Source organism: Coffea eugenioides, chromosome 1, assembly GCF_003713205.1.
Source record: "Coffea eugenioides isolate CCC68of chromosome 1, Ceug_1.0, whole genome shotgun sequence".
In the NCBI taxonomy this organism is placed as follows: domain Eukaryota; kingdom Viridiplantae; phylum Streptophyta; class Magnoliopsida; order Gentianales; family Rubiaceae; genus Coffea; species Coffea eugenioides.
In genome coordinates this window covers 46,844,860-46,860,023 of record NC_040035.1, presented here as the reverse complement: position 1 = coordinate 46,860,023, position 15,164 = coordinate 46,844,860, and the positions used below count along the sequence as shown (strand labels likewise).

The following is a 15,164-nucleotide window of genomic DNA, read 5'->3' as shown; positions in this document are numbered from 1 at the left end:
CTCTCCTCTCCTTCCTCTACTATCGTCACCCCCCTTTTCCCATCCGTCTTCTTTCCTCTCAATTCCTTCTTCCTTCGTTTCCCTTTCTTCTCCTACACCCTTCCCTATTTCACGATTAGGCTTGGTTTCGAAGAGGAAGGGAGGGGAAGAAAAGAGGGAGAAAGAAGAAGGGAAAGAGGAAGAGGGAGGGAGGAAGGGAAAGGGTGGTGGCACATGATGGGTCACGGTAGTGGTACGTGAAGTATTTGAATGCACTCCAATGAAGTTTTGAATTAAAAAAATTCTTAAAATACATTTACAATAAAAATTTTTGATATAGTACAAAGTTACAGTAACATTTTTTGAAAATACCCCTAAAAAAATCCAATTCACATGGACCCAAGAATCTACATGGTGAATGTCATCTTTTTAAACATTCGAGGACCACATAAAAAATAGCGAAATCTAACCAACAGCAGTAATTTTAATTTTCTATGATGGAAGAATAAAAATCAATTTAGTCAAGGGTGAGTACTCACAATTTTCTAAAGTTACGGTACAATAATAATGTGTTACAACTTTTAAAAATAATACTAATAAATAAAAAAGGGATATATCGAGCGCCTCCAACTGGAACACCAGAAAGAAAGATGAGGGAAAGATTTTAGGGCGACAGAAATAATATGTTGGCGGTGAGCAAAGTTGATGGTGTTTTCCGATCAGTATCCGAGGCAAGGCAAGAGAGCAAGTTTGTGTCTGGGTATCCATCTTTTGTAAGTATACAACTCAACACTCCAGGCCCTGCCTCCAATACCCAATGAAGTCGAGACTCGCTGCTTCAGTTTATCCGCTACTCGTTGGTTCGGCTCTTTTCCTTGTTAAGTGCGGAGTAAATGAATGCTAGTACTAGTAGCCCCAAAATCCATAAACTCACACTTTAGCCACCTACTGCAGGTGAATGGAGAAGAGACGTTTGTAAATCCATTTCGCTTGCTTCAATGTTCCCCACCTTCAATGGAAGATGCCATTTTGTGAGCAGGTAAACTTATGTCCATTTCGTTTAATTGTCCTTTTAGTACTGAACATATATATCCCTTACTCATGTTAAATTGATTGGTGGATATAATGCGACGGCACTGAATTTCTATACAATTCAATGGAATCTCTGCTTTGATGTACTGAATGAGGTTTCTAGGAGTGGAAGTAAATGTACGACTGGATTTATTTCTTGGTTATGAGAGGAAGCTTTTTAATGCTGGATGCAATTTTCTATTCTGACTTTCATCTTTATCTATTTCTTACATTTCTCTCGCATTCTTTTGGGCTTTGATAATGCGACTTGCTGCTTTCTCATTTCCTTCGAATTTGTAGTTACTAGGGCATAAAGGTCTAAATCTGGCAGTTCAGCGCATGGTCCTCAGATTAGCCAGTTAAAAACCTTCTCTTTTTTTGACTCCACCGTGCTTACATGTTTATTAGGTCTGAATCATCTCACTCAGCTTACTTATATACTGCTTCGGCTGTGTGTTCTGATGAATATAAGCCATTTAAATTCTTTTAAGCTGCTTGTGGATCAATAAATGAAGTCAATTAAGTTCATAGAGTTATAATGGTCTTTTAGGGGGAGCTATATCCATCCATACCACTTTTACACAGTACTTACCAAAGTCACCGCTTACAGTTTGATTACAATCAGAAACGAGTTGATAAATCTATGTGTTTAGTTCTGACAATATTTGTTTTTGTTTTTTTTAAACATAAGACTTTTTAGTTTCTGGAATTGCATCTACCACAAGTCTATGGTCTTTACATTTTTGGGTATCATGTTAGTTTCATAACACTTATCTTGCAATTCTTGCTCTATTTAAACATTTGAATGGCATGGTGTAATGGCATCTCTTTGATTATTGAGTTGCAACATTATTTGATTAGCAAATCAACTTTTTCTCTTGAAAACTGGATAATTTGCATTTCAAATTTGACCAGGTTCTGCTACCTAGGACTTCAGAGCCCAGTCAGGGCAATGCATACTTCCATTGTCGAAGATGACTTCTCAGAATTAGGCCCACCTGTGGCTGGAAATGCTGCTATGCCACTGAAATTGGTCACAGAGAAAGTAGAACCTTTTTTGGTATGCCCATACTCATAGACTAGTCTGCTAGATTCATATTTCAATTGTAATATGCATGCAGAGCCACTCTGTGGATGGTTTGAATGGTTTTCTATGTGTTGTAATCGTCAAGTTCTTCTGTTTGTCAGCGTAAAACTGACTTTGGAGGCAAAGCATCACTGAGCAGGCCTTTTCCTGCAGAATGTAGATCGGGCATAAAGGATACTAACCTAAATCTTCATAAATCTTTTCAAACGTCAAACTTCAAACTTCAGGACAACAATGATGTTTCTACCTTAGCAGTTAACCACAAGGGTTCCTTACAAGTACATAGTACAACATTCGTTAACCAGAAGGGGAGAAAGGATAGTTCTTGCTCTATTTCAGTTCAGAATGTTCCTTCAACTCTTAGCCTTTCTGATCTGGTTCAAGCAATTTCAACATTTGGAAAGATTTCTGGTGCATGTATCAGGAGTTCCCCTGATGGCTCTACTTGTTGCGTTGTTGACTTTGAGGTTTAAGTTGCTACCTTTTCAGTTTGGTTAGTTTTCATTTTTCAACGTAAGAATGCACACTGATTGTACAGTTGGACTTTTTTGAAGAATTCAGAATCAAGCATGAGAGCGGTTTTGGCTGGTGGGATTACAGTTGAGAGTGTTCATCTTTCAATTCGTCCTTTACATTCCCCAGAGATAGTTAGCATCCGAATTCAGGGGATTGGCAAAGAGACTACTGATCCAACAATCCATACTATCTGTAAGTCAATTGGTGCACTGGAGGGATTGGCTAAGGCAGGTAAGGATGCTGTAGATGCCTTCTTTAGAGTGGAGAATGACGCAGAGCTGCAAACTATAGTAAAAAGGCAAGTATAGCTACAAATTGGTATTAAGGCTTTTCTGATGCTTTTCTGCTCTAAGTCCTTTGTCCATCGCATGGTTATTGCTTAGATTGACTTGATCACCTCCATGCCAGTGTTCACTTCCATGCTTTTGGAAAATTTCAAATTTCAGTAGAATAAATCAAGTTGGTAGAGACATTAGTAGAGATGGACTTGGAGAGTAAGTGGATTATGTGCTCGTAGTACTCTCTGAAAATTGGAGCATTTAGTTGAATACTTGAAACGTATTTAGATATTGACAATATAAAACTCCACTTTCCATTTTAGATACCGAATTTGAGTTTCTGGAATTTGTGTTGTTGTTGCACCAAGAATACCAAGTTGTGTAGTTTGTTTTCTGTATTGAAGGTTTTGGTAAATTAAAATGAACAGCATGCTTGCCTGTTTCCATGCTGCTCATTCTAACACCATGATCTTAACTTAGGGGCTGTTTATGTCGCATGTTGGTAGGGATACTTATAATCGATCACTTTCTACCCTGCTCTTTTTTAAAACAAAAGACAGAAAAGAAATCCTACCAATCCAATGGATATAGAGAGAGAGGGTATGCGTGAGTGTAATGGGAATATAGCTTTTTAGACTGAGTTGGATGTGAATCATTGGCAGCCTCCTTTACCTATCCGCTTTTCCTTCTCATCTTTGTTAGACGAGAACAAATTCTTCTGATGAAGAGATGCCATTAAGAGGAATTGAGATTGCTAAAGTAGTTATCTTATTGTGTTGCTGTCTGGAAGAACTCTACAACAGACTTGCTAAAGAGTGAAATTCGTTTTCATTAGTTTTTTTCCTTCTCGTCCCAAGTGCAACTTTTCTTCTGACTAAAGAAATGGTGCAACCTTATTGATACTCAGCTATCTTTATCATTTAAAGATTCTTCTATTTCATTGCTTCAGTATGAGCAAGTTTGAAAATGTGCTTTCTTTCTCCCTGTTGCTAGGTTAAATGGCATGAAAATTGATGATTATTGCTGGTCTGCTTACCAACTTTCAAGTAACACTACCTCAAGTATGATTATGGAGAGAGAGGATGCCAAAAGCAAGTTGGGATTGCTAATGAATAATCGCCTCTTTGAATTGAAAGGGCGATTGGATTGTATGAAAGTGTACTCTGAGGATTTGCAGCTTCTGCATCTTGGAATACTCCACCTTGAAGGGTTGCCTACCATGAGTAATCCAAGTCAAACTGACTGAGTTTTGCTTTTGTTGCCCCGAGGTATTCTGGTGTTATGACATCTATTTTGATGCAAATTCTGATGCTTCGAGTTTGCATCATACAAGGTATCTGCTAACCTTGAATAGGGACTTGATCATTGCTGAGTCAGGTTACTGCGTGATTAATTCATCATAGTGCCACTAAGAAAAATGCAGTTGCATTATTCTGAGGGGCACAACGTGTTTATTTGCTTTTAAATATTTAAGGGATGACGCTAGCTCGAGCATCCTCGACCATGCTTGTTAAGGTTAGAGCGACTATGAACCGCCTTTCAATTCTCAATACTTTTCAAATCCAATTGCACATTCTTAGTGGATTTTTTATGTCTTTTCTACGAGTAAATAAGTGAGCAAAATCGTTCTACTCAACACATGCTGATATCTTTTTTAATACAGTCACAAAAATTGCTTTGATATCTGTCTTGAATGATGCAATATATCATCATTATTGCTGTTATACTTAATGTAAAAGTATAGTGATTAGTGATATTCCTAAATTAATGTAAGGGTATTTTAAGAAAACATTAGGTAAGATTTATTTTTTCAATAAAGTTAACTAATTTTTGTGAGAGAAAAAGAAAATCAAGACCATCAAACTGGAATGAAAGGAGCATCTTTTTTTTACCTTGAGAATAAAGTGCAAGATTCAAACGGTCCCCAAGTCCTTTTGCCACCATGACACGATAAGCAACAGCTAAAGGAGAAAAAATAAAAATGGAATGAAACAGTAGTAATGTCAATGTGGGGAACAGGCGAAAACCCAAAAGCAGACCATTAGTAATGCATTTCTTTTCCAGACTACCGGTTTGCGGAAACACCAGAGAAAAATCCTGAAGACCTGCTTCTAAGGAAAAGAGATATATGTCCTGAATGAGTGATCATAAATCTGTCGTTAGAAGCACTCCCCTTCCATCAATGCTGCCTTTACTGTTTGTGGCCATTGGAATTAACTGCCATCCTTCTTATCCAAGGAAGGGGAAAATCTGATAACTAAAAATTGGCAGAATAGTCAAAAGACGGTTCTCTATCTTTTTTCTCGAAAATACTTTGCCATTATACCTTGTTTTTGTAAGATGAAAGTTGTACTCTCATGTTCCCACTTCCCCTCCTTGCCACTTCGCCCCTTCTTGCAACGAATTCAATTACTTTGACTAAAATGAGGAGTAACGTTTACACCATCTTGTTCGACCCAAACGAGCAGAAACAATCTTCAGACTTGGCCTTCCCCACGTGTGTGGACATTGAAAGTCCAAGAAAGTTCATCAACTCGTCTGTAATTTATTCCCCAGGATCGTCTCTTCTCAAATTCGTGTTAAAAGTTCCACAAGATTTTTCCTGGTTTTTAGGCTCTATCGTCAATGGGGAGCATTCTTCAATCTGGTATCCCGTATCATCTACTAAAGACTTCATATAAGAACATGGGCGATCTTCTGTTTCCATATTATGCCCAGGCTCCTGAACTGAACTCGATGGTGGATCAAATGATGATGACCCTAAAGGTTGTGTCCTCATTTGCACGGAACGTAGAAGTGCAGCTCTCCTCAAATCTGCAGAGTGGCATATATCACTGGGTGATGATGGAAAACGACCCTCAGAATCTGAGCCTCGTTGACGAGATTGTGAAGACGTGGCAGGTGCAGAAGGACAACTATGTGCAGCATACGATGTGGTGGGAAGGCCTGAAGAAACCCCAATCAGCTGTCTTTGGTTCCTATAAGGCGATACAGGACTGGTTGGTCTGCTCTCAGGCTGAGCCGAACAAGTATTGATAGAAGTTTCATAGTACCGAGAGTCATCAGAATCTTCAGACATGGGAGAGTATTCCAAAGACATCTCATCCCTGTAATGGATCAAATAAAGACGGGATTCATGCATGCGCATATTAATGAATCAACCAAAGCTAAAGAGGCATAAAATAATATTTTAGTTACCTTCATGGCAGCTTATGCCAGTGTGACGATAATGGCATAATGGTACAAACAAGTTACAACATAACCACTAATTCAACCTGGTACATTTTCTAAAGATCTCAGTAAAAAATTTGGAGTTTCTCAAATTCAATGGAATTCAGGTTCCCAAGGGGTTAAGTGCATCAGCCAGATCAACTATTGAGAAAACCTTTTAGCATTTCAAGAAATCTGATGCATTTTAAGCTGGGAAGAATTACAGTCCCAAGATATTCCATTCTGCTGGCATTGACTGTTCATAGGATGTGTAATTCGAAAGCTTTCATGTCGCATTACATCGATGGATTTCCTTCAGCAATAACATCAACGCTCCTCAATAAAAAGAGGTTGAAAAAATATTAAAACTGACATCACATTTTTCAGCCAGAAGACCACCTTAACCTCCATCCCCTCTTAATGAAGTAGGTACAGGTGAAGCCCTTCTCAAGGACTTTCAAAATATGCTCAGTATGGCCATTATGCTCGCCAAATGGTGCTAATGAAAGCTATCCTAGGTAGTTGCTTTTCTGCAGTTCTCCTCTAAAGATTCATAAGCAATTACAGGTGCCTAGCCTCCTACAAATGGTAGGGTAAGTTAATTGTCGAAAGCCGAAATTTTAGCTATGTTAGTACAGCTGATATGTCATGCAAGCTTGATAAGCTAATCCCATGATTAAGAGGACAACATGTCTAACAACTAACACCTAATAACTGGAAACATCAGTACTAGCGAAGACTAATATTAAGTGATCCATCTTCTTTGCATTGATAGAATTCAAGCAAGGGAGGTCTAGGCTGAGTACTGTCCATGCAGAAAGTAACTATCAGCCTGATCTGATTCAAGCCCTCCTCTTTCACCTTACTCGAAATGGAGACTATATAAAAAGGAATAAACTAAACCTCCTGAACAATATGAAAGAGCTTGATTCTCGGCATATAGATCACCATACAAAATTTTCTTGATTAATAAAATTCCACTGAATGGAGAGCTTGTGAAAGACAGGAGGGTTTTAGCACAGGACTCTCTTGCACTGAATAAGTAGTGAGCTTCCCAAAAGACTGCAAACTGAAAGACTGTTTTAAACTACAAATATACTAATAGATCGATAATAACATACTTGAGAGAAACCTCATCCATCCAATTTTCACAAGCCAGCTTAAATCTTCAGAAAAGAGGCATGAATATTGAGGCTCACGGGAACTTTAGAAGCAGAATAGTGATCATCTCTTCCACATAGACAGCTTCTAACCTACTTTGATTTGATAGACCAACCTGACAAATGCAAATTGAATTAGAAGAACCAACCATACAACATTAACTGTAGCTCTTCTTTGTTGTAACTAGATTCATCATTCATTGATACAATTGCATCCTTCAATACCCTTATTTTCCCCATTGTTTGTCTTCCCACTGTAGAACTATTAGCCTAGCTGGTAGCTAGTATATGATCCGAAAAGCCACTTCTTCGCGGACATAACTAATCTCTTCCAGCTTTATTTGAAACTAGTAATCCTTTTTATCCCTCTTGATATACCTCGAAAACATGTTACCCAGTAGAAAGATTCGTTTGGTTTGCAGAACATAGACTTTAGTCAAATAAATTAAATGAGATTCACAACCAAGCAGCATGTGGTATGCTACCAATATAATTCCCACATCATTACACCAAAGTATTTTACCAAAAGGAAAGGTTCACAACTAAGTGCAGCATATGTTATGCTAACGATATAAATCCTACATCATCATGCCAAAGTATTCTAGCAAATGAATGGTATAGGGCCTGTAGGCAACAACAATTCTTGTACACTACTTGAGGACCTTGCGAACAATTATAGACCCAGGGGGGAAAGAGTAAGGTGGTAAGGAGGGGGATGACCGCCCCCCCCCCCCGGCCCCACCCCTTTTTTTTGCAGATTCTTAAACTAGTAGAGTATCTTGTAGAATAGCTTAGTCGCCATATCATTAAATTAGCTGAACTGATAAACAGGCAGATACAATAAACAACCAAGTGCCAGATTAAAAGTATCAGGGAACAAAAGGAATAAAAATTAGTACCTCAAATAGAAAATGCTTTCAGACCTTGCAGGGGAATCCATGATATTATAAGGCAGGTGATCACCAACTGTCAACCCATTCAAACTTGAGGCCATTATCTGCAAAAGTCCCAATTTTTATTTTCATGGAGGTAAGCCAGGATACTGAAATCCACCAATGCAGGAAGGAAGGCACCTTCCAATTCATAATGCCATCAAACCACAAAACGAATCTTGAAATATCAATTACAGGAGGACAAATCCAGTCATCTAAAAGAATTTTTCTCATCCATTTCAAATTCAGAAAATGAAATTGTTTGATGTTTCGAGGTATCAAAAGTACACATAGATTTCAAGAATTGGGTTCTGTCCCCAAATATTATTTGGAAAAATAATAATTTGAAATATTTCAAGAGTACGCATATTAATTCCAGAGGAACTTGAATAATCCGGCATCAATCAAATGAAGAAAGGATAACGAATGCAGAAGAAAAGGATGAGATAGTAATGGATTGACCTCGCTGAGATAACGCTTGTGGGAATGGAGATTGTCAAGATAAACCTCGTCCTCGGGATCTCTACTTCGTTTCCCACTAGGAGACCCCGCTGCCGCCACCGCCGCCGATGACGCAGAGGAGGAGGAGTTCGCTTCCGAACCCATATCAAGTAATTTCCCTTTTACATCCTGAAAGATACCAGCCACTGCTACGACGAAGTTACAAGTTAGCACTAACTTCGTTACTGTTTGTAGCAATCTCGTTCTTGACCACCGCTCTGAACAAAGATTCAATAACCACCTTATTCCATGTAGTAATGACTACAAAACGGAATATAGGATAGAACCATAACAAATAGATACTCCGGCGGTCCTATCGGAGTGAGGAAAAGGATAGTTGATCGGAGTGAATGGTCAATTTCTAATTCTGTTACGTGCCGCTGCACGAGGATGTTTATCTTCGTTCTTCACCGGTTAAACCCACATGCCAATTTGGTCCAATCCATATTTACTAGTGCTTAAAACACGCTCCAACGTGTGTGCAATTAACAAAAAAATATATTTATCACAATTATCTATTTAAAAAACTTTTTTAATGAATTTTATGGATCAAATTCATTATAATGTAGATTCTAGAAGTAGGGAAGATTCTCGAATTAGCATGAGGAAGTTGTACTTAGTTGACAATTGAATAGATAACTACTTTTTTATTCGAATAAGTAACTGTTATTGAGACAATTTTGCCTTGGTATATTAGAAATTTTAAAAAATGACACTGTGTATTACACTAAACAGTGACGTTCTCCTTTTTATATATTGTATAGATAAGCGTTAATGGATAATAGGGATAAAAATAAATTTGAAAACACGCAAAATTAATACTAAGTTAACTACTTACAAAGGCTTTATTATTGTACATGACTAAAGGTTAATGAATAATAGAGATAAGATTAAAACTGAAAACTTACAAAGTTAACACCAAATTAATTACCTATATAGGTTTTATTATTGTAAAAATAATTTGTGGATTACTAGTTAGATAATCTCCGAACAAAAACGTGTCTGTCTAGCATACTATTGATCTTCAACAGAGGGAGGACACGCAAAATATATTGTTCTTGATTCATTTCTTCAATTTCTTACCCTTATACCCTTAATTGATGTTGTTTATTTCTTTAAATCTTATTGTATAATAAAAATATTCTAATGTATGTATCTAGCAAAAAAAAAAAACTTACAATTTACTTTTGATACTTTGGATGGCCTACCTTTATTAACATCTATAATGTTCTATATATAAAGGGAGAGGAGTTCGGTTATTACTTTACTATCTAAATACAATTTGCTAAAATAACTACCTGTAATTAGTTTTAACCATAACTCATCTAAACACATCTTAACAAAATAACGGATTCTAAACATTATAACTGCTAAAGTAACCATTATTTGATGAGGAAAAAGGATTAAAATACCATCACTATTTGCTTCAGTGATTTAAATTTTATATAAAATCAATTCTTTAAAAAAATATTTTTGAATTGCACATGCATCGCGTGTGCCATTAGCACTAGTGATTATAAAAGATTAGTAAAGACAAATGTATAATTCAGCATAAATGAGATATTTTTTAAGTTTGTTTATATGGATATATACACACAACTATCAAATTAATGTACTCTCTCTCTCTCTTTGCCTTTGTTAAGACAAGGCTAAGAAAATTATTTCGAAGACTAAAAGACTTAGCAAGCTTTGCTTTTCAAAACTTTTGAAAAAAATACATAGCTCTCACAGTTTTATGTACGTTATGTTGAAAGGGCAAAACTTGGGTAAATCTAATTTTCAAAGACACAACGGCACCACCAAATCATTGGATTTTTTTCAATAAGATCTATCCAAATGTGATTCATGTTGAAATAGCAATAAGATAGTTAAAGAAAATAGCAAGGTCCTTGACAACTCCAAAAAGCCACTAAAGAAATTAGCTCAAATACAAGACTAGATATCCAAGGCATCTGTTGTAGCATAATGGCTAAATCTTGGGTAGATTCAGTTTTCAAAAATTCAATGACTCAAAATTTACAACATCATTTGATGAGATGGTGTGGCACGATTTAGATCATTAGATTTTCAAAAATCAGGCCTGCCCAAATGCGAGTCTAGCACAATTTTGAGTGCACGAATTGGTTTAGTTTAACCATATCTATCATGTATTACAAATATTTCATGTATCAAAACATTTTCAAGGCAGACGGAATTACATGACTGCACTCGTAGCTTTACCAAGAAAGTACGCACCCCAAAATTCATACAATTACATAAAGAAAAGTATTCTTTCCCCGGACACATCTAAATGTTGTGTATATTTCTTTGAGTGAATGGTCCAAAAGGTCACTAAACTATTAAAAATGGCACCTTCTGGTCACCAAACTTTTTTTGTGGCCGAAAAGGTCACTAAACTCACAAAAACTCTCCAGCGGAGTCATTTTACCGAATTTCAACGGTTCCTCATCCGGTGGCATGGGCAATGTGGAGTGGAGGAATATAGTAAAGGGGCAAAAATGTCCAACAAAATATGGTAAACCTGTTTTTCCCTCAAAAGACGTGCCTTAGATCTAGAAATTCGGTGACTGCTCAGATGTGGCAAGAGTTGTAAATTAAGATGGATGAATTATCTTCGGCCGGGCATCAAGAGAGGAAACATCACAGCAGCTGAGGAGGACCTCATTATTCGACTCCAATCCCTGCTAGGCAATCGTTGGTCACTCATAGCTGCAAGATTGCCTGGTTGAACTGACAATGAAATAAAGAACCATTGGAACACTCGTCTGCTTAAGAGACTCCACAAAGGAGGAATCCAGCCCCAAAATAGAATTGATGGCCCTTAAGAAGCAGGGAAAGGGCCCTGAAGTCGAGGCCTACCGCTATAGAATTGATGGCTCGGCTGGTGCATTCCTTGAGAGTGGCATCCAAAGATCGGAGCTGTGGATCGGCTTGGCAGGCGGCTTCGTAAGCTCAGATCCGGAGGCAACATCGTTAGCTTTTTCCCCATTACTACTACTATGGTTGCTGTGACTGGAGTTGCTGCCTTCTCGTTGCGGTGGGGTGAGCGTGCTCGGTCCCTTGGTTTTGCTAAATTGACTACCCATTTGAAAACTGGATGAATCCCAACTCCGAATCAGCTGTTTTTGCGTGTCTGTGTCTGTGAAGGTGTTTGCGGAGGAGTTTACTACTGTTTTTGGGTGGGTTATTTTCTATTTTCATTTGGTTTACAGGCAGTCACAATCACCCTTTTTACCGCCGAAGAAGATGAAGTAAATCTCATTAGGTTGGAGGTTGGTCAACTTTGGGAATTAAACAATCTATTGTTCCAATAGCTTTTGGACATTTTTGCCCATATTAGAATATTCGTTCAACCCAAGTGCTTTTGTCACCGGGTGAGAAACCGTTGAAATTCGGTAAAATGACTCCGTTGGAGAGTTTTTGCGAGTTTAGTGACCTTTTCGGCCACAAAAAAAGTTTGGTGACCAGAAGGTGCCATTTTTAATAGTTTAGTGATCTTTTGGGCTATTCACTCTATTTCTTTTTAGCATCTTGTCATTGTTTTCCTCTTTGCTTTTACACCCATTTTTAGACAAAAATTTAACTTAAAAAAAATATATAAAAGAATAGTGGAACTGAAGAAGCGGGGAGGAAGCAGAGAAATTAAAACCTAAAACATCTAATTTCATAAATAATTCAGAAATAATCCATCACTTTCTCAATATGTTTGGATAGGGAATTATTTGAAAAAATTATGTGAAATAATATTGTACCATTTTTATATGATGTGATATGCATAAAATACAAAGGTAGTTGAGAATATTAAAAAATGGGTTGGAAACGTGTTTATAATATGAATGAAATAATATTTGAAGAAAATATTGACTTAAATATACCTTGTAGATAATCAGATATTAGTTTTAGTTCACCTTTCGTATTCATGAAAATACAGAATACCCCCGAAATGCAATTCTTATTTCGCGTAAACTAAATTCCATCATTTTCAATTACATATTTGTTCAGTCTTTGATTATTTTAGTATTCTGACGCCAATAGACAATTAATTTACCCAAGTTTAGCCTCCCATTGAAGTGAAATTTGGTTTAGTTGCTTCCTTACCTCCTGGATTGTGGTTTCAATCTAGAAAGACTACTATCTTTTCCTTGGTAATTGGACTGATATCTAATGTTTTTGGGGAGGGGCAAGCATTTATTATTATTGAACAACCATTTTTAGAGTGAAATATTTATTATTATTTATTTGATTCTTGCTCTATTTTGGGTGTGAAATGTTTTAAGTGTAATTTACTTTTGCTAGATTAATTTTTGAAGCAACTAAAATTTTTAGACTTATTCACTCTGTTTGGAAAGGAGGAACAATAAATTGTTCCTTTCATACATACAATTAAGCACCAATAACTACTTAAAAGGGCCCCTCCTGGGCAGCTCATCTGGCAGCGCACGCCTCCTTAGGAGCGCTTGCCAAGGGTTCGAGTCGTGCAGGGTTACCGTGCTTGGGGGGATGGGGCCTCTTCTTCCGGGCCGCTGGGGATTAGTCGGGCCGCCTTCGGGTCTTGACCCGGACAAAAAAAAAAAAAAAAAAAAAAAAACTACTTAAAAGGGAGCCGTTTGTTCCTCCCAATTGTAAGGGCAAATTTGTCATTAGATTTAATTGTTAAAATTTGGGATCATTCACTTTAAGTCTATTAAAAGACAAACAGAAATTGTTCTTCAAGGTATTTTGTAAGCACGAGGTGTGAATTGAAGTCAATATTTAATTACAGGGGCAATAGGTATTATATCCAAACACAATAAATTCAACGTGATTAATAACTGTGAGTCTCGAGTTTTTGTTAAATTGTGTACTATCGAGAATTCTTGTTAAAGATTGAGATGGTAAAGAAGAAAATTAGACAAACCCTGGCATATATAATATAATACTCCATTAATCTCATTTTAATAGTTTCGTTTTCTTTTTCATCCGTCCCAATATATAGTTCATTTTTCAATTAAAAAATATAATTAACTTTTAATTTCTCTAAAGGAAAAATCGTTCAAAACGTCCCTCACATTTTGTAAAATATTTTTTTGTTCGTTTCTCACTTTTAAAAATATAATTTTACATCTCTTATAAATTGACATTGATCAAATTTGATCTCTACCTAAGCTTTCGACTAGATTTTGGTCAGGATTCATCACGTACCTTGCATATGATCATTTTTAGGGGCAAAATTATCAAATCAAAATTTACATAACCCGATCTATAGTTCTTGTAGTTTAAATTTGAAATTTCAATTTGTCACTTTTAAGACCAACAGTTGAATTTTTTGTCATACTTTTCTTTTTTTTTTCTGTCCAAATTTAATTAAATATAAATAATTGATAATGTTTAGAATTAAATGTCTTTTTTTGTTTTCAATTTTCGAGTAAAAGAAAATGAATATGAGTGAAAAATTAACAATTTTTTAAAATTTATATAAATATTTATTTAATTTCACATGAACGGTATATATAGGCGAAATCAAATAGAGATATATTACATGCTATTCGTACTGTTCAAATGAAATTAAATAGATATATATATATATATATATATATGAGTTTAAAAAAAAGTTATTCGTAAACATAATCAATAAGTGATGAAAATTTTATTTTGTAAAATATGAGGAATGAAAAAATTCATTTTGTAAAATGTGAGGAATGAAACAATTAATGTTGTGAAATGTGAGGGACGAAAAAATTCATTTTGTGAAATGTGAGGAATTATAGACCGGATTATGTAAATTTTGATTTGACAATTTTGCCCTAAAAAAATAATTATGTGCAAGGCATATGGTGGATTTCGAACAAAAACTAATCGGAAACTTAGGTAGGGATCAAATTTGACAAATATGATGTTGTAATGGACGTAAAAGTACACTTTTAAAAGTAATAGATGAAAAAAGTCATTTTACAAAATGTGAGAGATGTTTTGAACGATTTTTCCTTTTCTAAAATACCCTTATTTAATGTACTTTATTATCGGTGATGATAACTATCTTATTTATTAATTGTTTTGATTCATGTTTTAAATTGTGTAACTTGTCATCAATATTATTGTTACCATTAATGTAAAGGTATAATGATTAGTTATGTGCTAATATTAATATAAGTGCATTTTTAAAAAATAGTAGATTAGATTTACTATTTCAATAATATTAAGTAAAATCTTTTATGCTACATGAAAAAAAAACTAAAACTATCAAATGGAAAGAGTAGTAATATAACAAGTATCTAGTGTGTGTATATATACATATTTATAATAATAAAGCGTGTGTGGAGTTAATTTGATATTAATTTTATCTATTAATCCTTAATTATCAAGATAACTATCAATTCATTAAAAAAAATTTCACAAAAATTAATTTATTCTTAAATTGCACACACATGGGTATACTTTTAGCACCAGTATC

At 35.7% G+C, this 15,164-nt stretch overlaps 2 protein-coding genes across 3 annotated transcripts; one reads left to right on the top strand and one right to left on the bottom strand.

Moving 5' to 3' along the window:
* Positions 1–582: 582 nt before the first annotated feature.
* LOC113777405 lies at positions 583–4,522 on the top strand. Its single transcript, XM_027322454.1, has 6 exons — positions 583–839; positions 934–1,018; positions 1,966–2,110; positions 2,239–2,604; positions 2,692–2,951; positions 3,925–4,522. Exons 1-6 carry the CDS (start codon positions 797–799, stop codon positions 4,175–4,177), a joined length of 1,152 nt encoding a protein of 383 aa, XP_027178255.1. The 5' UTR covers positions 583–796; the 3' UTR covers positions 4,178–4,522.
* Positions 4,523–4,811: 289 nt separating this feature from the next.
* On the bottom strand, positions 4,812–9,131 carry LOC113776097. 2 transcript variants are annotated; one of them, XM_027321178.1, is made up of 3 exons: positions 8,696–9,131; positions 8,201–8,298; positions 4,812–6,038 (listed from the first exon to the last, which is right to left on the bottom strand). In XM_027321178.1, the coding sequence occupies exons 1-3, from the start codon at positions 8,837–8,839 to the stop codon at positions 5,477–5,479; spliced, it is 804 nt and encodes a 267-aa protein (XP_027176979.1). In that variant the 5' UTR covers positions 8,840–9,131; the 3' UTR covers positions 4,812–5,476. The 2 variants fall into 2 exon arrangements, with proteins under 2 accessions (XP_027176979.1, XP_027176987.1); XM_027321186.1 differs by having other exon boundaries at positions 8,225–8,298.
* Between the last annotated feature and the right edge of the window lie 6,033 nt (positions 9,132–15,164).